The sequence below is a fragment of the Hibiscus syriacus genome, unplaced genomic scaffold, assembly GCF_006381635.1.
Source record: "Hibiscus syriacus cultivar Baekdansim isolate YM2019G1 unplaced genomic scaffold, ASM638163v2 tig00111000_pilon, whole genome shotgun sequence".
Classification (NCBI taxonomy): Eukaryota; Viridiplantae; Streptophyta; class Magnoliopsida; order Malvales; family Malvaceae; genus Hibiscus; species Hibiscus syriacus.
Window position 1 is genome coordinate 331,687 of NW_024062947.1, and position 10,954 is coordinate 342,640.

At 35.5% G+C, this 10,954-nt stretch overlaps 1 protein-coding gene across 1 annotated transcript; it reads left to right on the plus strand.

The window, feature by feature from the left end:
* The first annotated feature begins 939 nt into the window (after nt 1–939).
* LOC120149295 (G-type lectin S-receptor-like serine/threonine-protein kinase At4g03230) lies at nt 940–1,617 on the plus strand. Its single transcript, XM_039162133.1, has one exon. The coding sequence runs from the start codon at nt 940–942 to the stop codon at nt 1,615–1,617; it is 678 nt and encodes a 225-aa protein (XP_039018064.1).
* Nucleotides 1,618–10,954: the final 9,337 nt, after the last annotated feature.

Genomic DNA, 10,954 nt, shown 5'->3' on the forward strand with positions numbered 1-10,954 from the left:
ATAATATATAAAACAAAATGTAAAGCAGGCTAGGTCTTAAGTCCTAAACCGCGTTCTATATTCACATTTGTGGGACAATCTACATGAACATATAGAATTATCAACTCAGATCATGCCAGGGCTTTTGTTTTCTTTGGTAGGAATAATTCACTTTAGCAAGAAGACAACAAATACGTCAATCACTTCAAACATGATAAATGTCATGTCTATAAATTTAAAAAAAATTATTTAAATATAAACTTAAAATTACTAATTTTAATCTAGAATTCCAAAAAAAAAAAATCAAACCCTTAATATCATTTCAAACCTCAATTATCAACGTCGAACAACCACCCAAGTCACTGATCATCTAATGACCGAAATTATTTTTATTGTTATCTCAAACCTCTAAATCTGTTGTTTGACATCTTCATATCATTGTAGGGTATACATAGAAATCAACAACGAAGATGGCTGCCTGTCCCTTCCGTTCGATGTGGTGACGACAACAAACAAGTTTGAAACTATGGATTTTATGATTTGGAGTTTTTTTTCTTTGAAACTTTTGAGAAATTTAATTTTTTAAACAAGAAATTAATAATTATAAGTTTTTTAAAAATTATAAAGTGAAATGTGTCACATTTTAAGTAGTTGATGATCTTTTTAACGGCGGTGAAGGGTCAAAAATTTAAAATAATATCGGAAACGTTACACCTATTTTGATAAAAAAATTAAACACTTGAAATAGAAAAGAGACAAAATTTGAGCACTGATCTTTTAATTAAACCTTATTTTTAATATAATACCCTGTTTTTCTCATTGCTGTAAAGTGAACAAATTGAACTTTGCAGGAAACATGTTGAATTTTAGCTACTAACTCGTATTGGTCCACGCATTATCAATCATCCCTGAAGAAGAAAGTTTATGATTGTTGCAGAAAAAAATTATGTTCCACAGAAGATGAAAGCAGCTTCAAGTTGGTCAGTACCTAACATCGTTTCTTCTATCTTATTTACCAAGATAATTTTGATTCTGTTTTCTTCCCCTCAGTTCTGTTTCGCTAGAGATAATATAACAGAAAAAAGTAGACTTGCAGATGGAGAAACTCTTGTTTCACCAGGAAATGTATTTGAACTGGGGTTCTTTAGCCCATCAAACATCTCTAACGTGAAGAGATATGTGGGGATATGGTACATCTCCAATCCAAAACTACTTGTTTGGGTTGCCAATAGAGAAAATCCAGTTCCAGACAGGATTGGAGTTTTATATGTTGCAGATGGCACACTGAAGTTATCCGATGGGAAAGGGAACCTATACTGGTCACAGCCTGGGGGTAAGCGTTCGACTCCGGTGATGAAGCTTAGCGATACCTGTAACTTGATTCTACTTGAAAATCGGTCCAAGTTATATCTTTGGCAAAGCTTTGAGCATCCGACTGATACATTTCTTTCTGGTATGAAGATGGACCCCGAATTCTTATTAACTTCATGGAGCAGTAAAGATGATCCATCACCGGGGAACTTCACCTTCAAACTAGATCCTCATTCGCGGTCTGTCCTCATGGAAAAGAGCACCATTTACTGGAGATCAAGTAGAACAAATGTTTCAACAAGTGAAGTGCCTTCTAGAACAGTATAATTCTGGAATTTCAGCAATAGTGGAACACTAACACAAGATTACCAAGATAAAAGAAAGGTGTTGACCTCTACTGGACATCTAGAGTATTGGGAGTTTGATGCAGACAAGAAAAGTTAGAACTTGATATGGGGGGAGCCAAACAATAAGTGTAGTGTGTTCAATTTTTGTGGCAAATTTGGCACCTGCAATGTCAACAGTTGGTTTCCATGCAAATGTTTACCCGGTTTCCAACCTAAATTCTCGGGAAAATGGAACGCCAGTGATTTTCGGATGGTTGCATCAGAAACTCTGCATCGTCATGTGGCAATGACTTTGTGAGCTTGAAAAGAATGAAAGTGGATGATTCATACTCAACAATTACTGTTAATGTTGAAACAGATTGCAGGGAGGAGTGCCTCAAGAATTGCCAGTGCCAGGCGTATTCATTTGTTGGCCAGAGAGACTCCACTATTTCATGTTTGATTTGTTCAGATGATCTAAAAAAATCTTCAGGAGGATCAAGCCGGTGGTAACAATCTCCAACTCCGGGTTGCGCTGTCGGATATAGGTACTTTACTTTGCACAGATGAGCATGAAAAGTACTCAAAGCTGTTGTTATTTATCTCTAGTCTGATGTTGCAAATTGCAGCATTCAAAAAAGTGTACCCTAAAGATTTAACTATGTCTAATCTACTTTTCAGAAGCAACAACTAGAACTTGTGAGACTTCTGGCACGAACTTGGTCCCTTATCCCCTATGCCCTGGACCGGAATGCAGTGATCTAATGTACTTCAGTTTCGACTGTAATAACAATACAGACAAACTAAGCTTCATGGAACCTAATGGCATCTACAGCGTCATTACAGTCGATCCAGATGCCCGAACATTCGTCATTCCAAATGAAAGCCAAAGAGGCAGATGATTGTTCTACAATGGATTCTTCAGCAAGCAGAATTTTGCAGTTCAATCAATCCTCGCTGTTCAATGTGACTAGCAACTGCAGAGGTGGTGTTGGCAGCTTAACTTCTGATTCTACACTAGAGGATACGGTTGAAGTCAAAATTAGTTGGAAGCCACCCCTAGAGCCAATCTGTACTTCAGTGGCAGACTGCAACAATTGGCCACATTCAATAAGCAATGAAACAGGAAATGGACCAAGACGGTGCCTCTGCGATACCACCTTTCATTGGGATGGATCAGCTTTAAACTGTACCCAAGGTTAGTGTTGAATTGGATGCATAAATTATGTAACTTATTGAGAAACCAGTATATATGAAAAATAGAGAATATTATTGTTGTATCTTTTGCCTATTGTATACATATCATTATATAGCACACACACCATGTCTAACTAACTGAACAACCATAACCACCTAACCATAACAAACTAACAGATTCAACAACCAACCATAACCACCTATACACATTAGCTATACTCAACATTCTCCCCACTTTTTCCTTCTCCCCCGAGAAAGGACTGCACATGGACCTTTGCTCGAAAAATCTCAAACTTCTCTGTGGATGAGGGCTTGGTCAACCCATCTGATACTTGATGACTGGCAGGAACATAGTTAACCAATACCTGACGAGCTGCAACTTTCTCCCGAATAAAATGAACATCAAGCTCAACATACTTTGTCTTAGCATGATAGACTGGATTTGCAGTTATGGCCACTGCGATGTTATTGTCACACCAAACTACAGGCGTTTTCGACTGCAGAATTCCCATGTCTTAGAGTAAAGCACTTATCCATGTTGTCTCGGCAGTAACATCAACAACACTCCTATACTCAGCCTCCATGGTAGATCTAGAGACAAACTTCTGCTTCTTAGAGCTCCACATGACCAAATTATCACCAACAAAAACACAGTTACCTGAAATAGACTTCGAATCATCTGTATTCCCACCCCAATTAGCATCAGAAAAAGATACAATATGCATATCTTCCACAGATGGGGTTATAACCAGGCCATGATTAAGTTTACCAACCAAATATCGCAGAATGCGTTTAATTGCCACAAGATGACCATGCCTAGGTGCATGTATATATTGTACCATCTTATTAACACTGAACGAAATATTAGGGCGAGTATGACAGACATAAAGAAGTTCTCCTACAATACTGTGATATTCATAAGCGTCAGAAAGTAGATCACCATAATCATGTGTAAGCTTTGACGTTACCAGCATAGGTGTGGAAGCAGACCCAACATTGTTCATCTTAGTCTTCATTAACAACTCTATGACAAACTTGCGTTGACAGAGAAACAATGTTTCACCACATCGGTGAAACTCAATACCAAGGAAGAAACTAAGTTCTCCAAGATCCTTTAAAGCAAAATCAACACCCAACAGCTTCACAATCTCTTCAATCTGCACATTTGACTCACCTGTTATAACTATATCATCCACATAAACTAGCATATACACATAACTCCATTTAACACAACTAACAAACAAAGAAGTATTGGACTCCTTAAAACCAATACGAAGACAACATTGTTTTAATTTGTTATGCCAGCTCCGAGGTGTCTGTCTCAAGCCATACAAGGCTTTTTAAAGTTTACACACCAGCTGCGTACCGTTAGTATGCTTGTAATATGACCAACCGTGGAGACAACACTACCACAATATGCCAAAGTGTCACACGTTTTTTAACTCGAGACAAGTACAAGCGCATACTATCATCACCTTTCTTGAGAGATTGCAGTTTACAGTGAAGATTCATAACAGCAGTTGACAATCTGGTGGCAAAGATCTGCAGCATAGTATTCCAAACTGCGGACGCAATCTCCGCTCCAACAAATTGAGAAAGTAAATTTGTGCTGATAGTTGACAACAACCACGATGCCAATGCACTATCCTGACTACAAAATCTTCATAATCTTCATTTGGAACCATTGTCCCATCTTCAGCAGCAACAAACTCAGGTGGAGGCTTTATCGTACCAGTGAGTAGCCGCTCATGGCGGTGACTCCTCATTGTGAGAAGCACTTGCTATTTCTAGAGCAAGAAATTCACCTCATCAAGTAAACATTAATCTTCTTGTTTGTAAACATCTTGACTCTGCTCGAAAGAGATGGAGCATCACTCGCAGCCAAGGAAGCCATAATCAACAGACAAAAAATCTTGCAGTGGAAGAAGAACCACTAGGCTTTTGGCGATTGATACCATATTGAGAAACCAGTATATATGAAAATAGAGAATATTATTTATGTATCTTGTGCCTATTGTATACACATGATTATATAGAACACACACCAAGTCTAACTAACTGAGCAACCATAACCACCTAACCATAACAAACTAACAGACTCAACAACCAACCATAACCACCTATACACATCAGTTATACTCAACATAATATAACCATTACCCTCTAACCTTTTCTTGCAGTAGTTGGACAGTTGGAAGAGTCTTCTGGTACACGCAAGTGGCTCCTTTTGATCATTAGAATATCTCTGCCAATCGGGACGACCTTGTGTACAGTAGTTTTGATGTACATGTGGAGAAAAAAGGTGGTAAAAACACGATGTAAGGCGTTTAAGTGAAAAGAAACCCATGTTTTTAACAAAGATTGTTGTAGTCACCAATATGTATGTTCCTTTGGAATTCAGAAAAACAAAGAAAAGCTTTTCTTCTTCGATATGACACCAAGAGACGGGTTAAAGAGCTAATAGGCTTCAGCCATTTCGAGGAAAAAGATGGTAAAGGCATAGACGTACATTTCTTCGATTGCAAAAGCATACTAGCTGCAACAAACAATTTCTCAGAAGAAAACCAACTTGGAAAATGAGGATTTGGGTCGATTTACATGGTAATAATTTCCACATTTTGATAAGTACTTTCCATATATCCTTTGATAGTTCTATTATCTTAAAAAGGCTATGAAATGATGCTAGGGTAAATTTCCATGAGGTGAAGTAGTCTCCGTAGAGAGACTCTCAAGTGTTTCAGGACAAGGCTTGGAGGAATTCAAGAACGAGGACCTAGTGACCACTCAGCTGGCACCTCCCTCTTCCCCAACCGAAGGAAAGCTGCCAGAACACTCCACTGCAGAAACAAGCAACCAACCAACCAAAATTCAATGATTTCTATTTTATGTAAAAATGGGTATAAGACCCTTGCATGAGAATGTAAAAAAGGACTCTTGGGGCAGTTAAAAAAATATCGGGAATTTTTTAATATTTTCAAAACAAAAACAGCAGAAATTTCACGATTATTCGATTCTTTTTTTTTCTTTCAATTTTTCTTATTCATGGTTTTGAATAACTAAAAAACATAGGGAAAAAGCGTTACTGTTCGGCCGGAGCCTCACTGGCTTTCAGGGAGTTGGTTCGTAGATCCGAATGGTGAGGAGGAGCATCTTGAGAAGGGAAGACCATACTGAAATTTGGGCCCGATCCAACGGCGGACGACAGAGATTCGGGACGTGGATGATGAGGGATTCTCGACTTATTTTGCGACGTTGGGGGCCATTTTCACAAAACCAAGCCCTAATCCATGACCACCACGTCGAGACGAGTCTCCTGGTAAATTTTGATGGGCAACGGCCACCGGAGATGGAGGCAGTCGGCGACAGCTAGCGAGGGCTAGACGGTCGGTGACCAGTCTAGTTTTTAGAGAGTGGGGAGAGCCTCTCTCTCTAGCTTTTATTTTAAAAAACAAAAAAAATGAAATTATACAAAGAAAAAAGTTAGTATTTGTAGAAAATTTTCTAGCGAAATCATATTTTAGGTCCCCCAATAATTATCGTGTTTTTATAAAAAGGCCGCTGACAATGATCGTTTTCGTGATTTTACCATTTTTGTCCATTCTTTATAATTTTTGATATAATTTTCTTTTAGTCCCCCTACTTTTAATGTGTTTTAACACTTTAGTCATGTTTAGTGGCTTTTTGATTTTTTTAAATTGTGTTGGCTAATTTTGTAATTTTGCCTTTTTATTTTAACATATTATTTTTAGGCTTTAAAATTTTTGGTATAATTTTGTTTTAGTCCCTATAATTTCCAGCATTTTTTACATTTTAATCCCTAAATCTATTTTTATTTTATTTCAAATTAGTCTTTAAATTTTAATTTATTTTAATTTAGCCACTATTTATTTTTGATTTAGCAACTAACTTTTAGTTTCTTGCATTTCAGTCATTTTTATTTTATATTTATGCAATTAGGTCCTTATTTTATGTTTATTTTAGTTTATATTTTACTATTTTTATTATTATTTCTTTTTTTAATTATTTTAATTAATTTTATTTTTAATTATTTTGTATCACAATTTAAATTCTAGATTTAGTTTTAAATTAGATTAATATTCGAATCAAGCTTAGAAATTAGGATTTCACAGTAGTTTTAATTAGGGAGCAATTCGAGCCGAGGTTTCGCAATAGATGCCCGATTACTCGAATCAATAGCTCGATTTAAAATTTATTAATAATAAATATTTTCTAAAACTTTAAGTTTAATAATTTAGATAATAAATTAGGTTTCAAATTAGTCCTCAACTTTAGAATTTATCAATTTAGGTCCTTAAATCTTAGTCTTTTAGAGCCCGATATTTTAGTCCTTTGACTTTTTAGTCCCCAAATTTCTATTTGAGCTTTAATATTGACATGATTAAATAGGTTAAATAGAGCTTCCATTTTTAGTTAGATTTTAAACTAGTCTTGTAATTTATGGAATAATTGGAGTTGTCCCTCGCCTATATGCTCAAGGAACCATCTCGATTATTCAAATTGATAATTGATTAAAAACAAATAGGATTAATATTAGAGCCTACATTTAGGTTTAGTCCCCTAGGTTCTTTAATTTTCATAATTTGACACATTAATCTAGAAAAAGCCCTTAATTTACCTTAGCTTAATTAGGATTAAATAAAATTTGTTTGATTGCATTGTGTTGAGTTAATCGATTGACGGAATTGGCCAAAAGGGGGGTGAATTGGCAATAAAAATTTTGGTGGAAGCTTTTGCAGAAAATTGAAAATAATTGCACAGCGATTTAGAGTGGTTCGACTTTCTCAATCAAAGTCTACGTCCACTACCTTAGCTATCCACACTAAGGATTTTCCACAAATTCACTAATTTTTCTTTCTTTTGAGGACAAAGAGTAACCTTACAAACCCTCAAGAATTATACCCCAAATTCTTGAGAACACTCTCTCCCAAAGAGAACAATACAAATTTTGCAAACTTACAAGGAAATCCTCACAAGGTAGATTGTTTGCACAATTCTAGAACAAAGAAAAGAACACTAAAAAATGAATACAATTGAGCACAATAAGTGTTCTTGAAAGCAAAATGAATATTGAATGAAAAATAGACTTGAAATGCTCAAACTTGAGGTTTGATGCTTTCTCTTTGATTCTCTCTTGATTCTAGTTGCTTGATATTTCTTATCTTTGATCAATGGCTTCTAAGCTTGCTTAAATACACCTTGAATCACTTCTGAATGTTGGGGATGATTAGAGAAGATAATATAGCCGTTTAGTGTGAAAATAATTAATAAAACAACTTGGAGCGTGGGGGGAATCGGTTCCCTAAGTGTAAAATTCAAATATTTCGACCGTTACACAGGGGGGAATCGGCACCCCCTGGGGGGGAATCGGTTCCCTCCGAGCATACTGGAATTCTCGGAGCCAAACCATTAAGGGGGAATCGGTACCCCCTTGGGGGGAATCGGTTCCCTCTGAGCAATCTGGAATTTTTTGGCTTTGAAATGGTTCGAAATACTTTGTAAAATTATTTTGAAATTGTTTTAAGATTAAAACTTAATTTTACACTTGAGTAAGGATTAAAAATGATTTTTGAAAGATTTAGAGTAATGTTTTGATATTCGAATAATTATATCGAATATACTTAGAAAACCTTTATTGCACAATCTTAAAATTCATTTAACTTTAATTTGTTATATCGAAATATCAAAATGTTTTCAACAATCTCCCCCTTTTTGATAAAACAAAACATTTTAGTAATTTTAAGATTTTGAAATAAAAAAATGACGTTTTTGAAAATTATTCCCCCTTACTTTAACATTTACTCCTCTTTTAAAACATTTAACACTTTTCCCCCTTTTTGTTAAATCAAAAAAACATTTGTAAAGAATTTAAATAAGGTTTTGAAATCATTTAGCCAATTGAATATAGTTTAAGCTGCTAAGATCACAATCAAGAGAAATGTTAGCCATTAGTTTTATAATCAATATTCATAATTAATGTGACATGGCAAAATTGGTCATATCGCTAAAATGATGTAAATGATGCAATAAATTTAACTAAGCCAAATATATAAGCTCAAACGTCCAAACAAATCCAAAGTCTAACAATCCTCAAAATCAAACATTCCAAAATATTCAAAATGTTCAAGCAATAATCTTTTAGTTTAAAGTTTTAAAAAACTAAGCATAGAATCAAATATCCGGATCGGGAGGAGGAAAACGAGCTCGCATAGTGGCCATTTCGTGAGTGAGTTCATTAATACACGCGTTGGTTGCTTCGTTGTTTGCACGCATCTCCCGAAGAATTTCTAATTGTTGAGCTCCCATTGTGGATAAATGGGACTCTATAGAAGTAAAACGCGAATCCATGGTAGCATATCGGAAATCGATTGAAAATATGGAGGCATTTGATGCGTTTGTTGTGCTTGCTCCTCGGGCTGCTCAGGCTCATCTTCGGCTTCATCGATGTCTCGCATTAATTGTTCAAGCTCAGGATCGTCGTCAGCTTCTGGTTGTGCTCGTGAAGAACTTGCTCCCGGAGTACTTTCAGACGATCGAATCCATTCACCCAGTTTCCTTATCCTTAATCCATCCCGCTCTCGTTAAGGAAAGAAGATTAATTTGTTTCTTTAGAGGAAATGAGGCATCTAGACCAACTCTAAGCCCGGCTTTAGAAAATAGGTTACTCAAAATGCAACCGTAAACTAGAGATGAACAGAGTTTCTTGTTAGGAACAAGGTTTACGGTTTCAACAATTTCAGCAAAAATGATCTGAGGTAGGTTTTTTAATACTATTTTCAAAACAATGTAACCACCAAAGATCCAAGGCTCTAAGAGTAGAATAACGACCTCCGGATGGTTTAAACCACCAAGAAATCATTAGATAAAGAAAACGTTCATGAAGGTCTAAGACACTTGCACTATCCCTTCTTTTATAACGAGATCCTAAGATTTGTTTTTCATTTGGAATACCATCATTATCTAATCCGAATGCATTGGCTATGTAATCCGAGTCAATATATAAGAATTGTCCTAGGAGGTAGGAACGAATTCCTATGGTTTCAGTTTCAGTTTGGTTTTTAACACAAACGACATTAGAATAGAAAATACGAACAAGTTGATGGTAGACAATGGTTATAACGAGATCCTAAGATTTGTTTTTCATTTGAAATACCATCATTATCTAATCCGAATGCATGGCTATGTAAGCCGAGTCAAACGAACATTAGAATAGAAAATCGAACAGTTGATGGTAGACAATGGGTTCAAGATCAAAGTTTGTCAAATTTCCACTCTTGTAAAAGAGGAAGATATTTAAAATTAATATCTAACATAGCTTGACGAGAAAGAATACGTTCTTCTCTAATTTTGTAATAATCGAAATATTGATAATACCAAAAACGATGATTCCTAGGACCAGGATGATTGAAGCACGAATTTTGGATAGTCAAATTAGGATCAATTTGATTAGGATTAGGAATTGGATTTTCAGGAATAGGATGAGGATTGGAGGTGGATTGGTTGACGGTGTGAGCGACTGATGAGACCTAACACGTTAGGATTGGACAGGTTTTAGGAAATCGGAATAGAATGGATAACCTGCAATTTAGAAAACACATGCATCAATCAATCCCAAAACTCAATTGAGTCCTCATATTTCAAGGTTCTCTAAATCAATCCTAATGGGCAATGTTTTGAAAGCTTTAAAAATACGATTTGAGAACAATATATGTATAGTTTCATAACAACATAATTCATCAAACACAATAATTTGAAAAACATTTTTTTATTTAAAAATTTCAAAATTTTGAAAAATTCTTGTATTTTTGATGAAATTAGTTGTAATACCTAGTTTCTAATCACTAAACAATCAATGCCGATCTAAAGTTCAACCTAGAACTATAAAACTAGTTTATGTTCATAAATTGATGAATATAAGTTTGGAAAAATACCTTTAGGATTTCGGATTTGAGTGAGATTAGATGAAGTTTGCACGTTTTTATGATTCCAACAGGTTTAGAAGATATTTGAATGAATTCCGATTAAAACCGATGATTGAGCAAAAATAGATTTGAGAGTTTAGAGAGGAGAAACGGCGAGGAAGAAGAAAAGAAGAGGGTTTGAACAAAAACTAAGGGTTCTGC

What these genes read in the sequence shown, in the direction of transcription:
- LOC120149295 (XM_039162133.1), top strand. Translation starts at nt 940, where the DNA reads ATGAAAGCAGCTTCAAGTTGGTCAGTACCTAACATCGTTTCTTCTATC.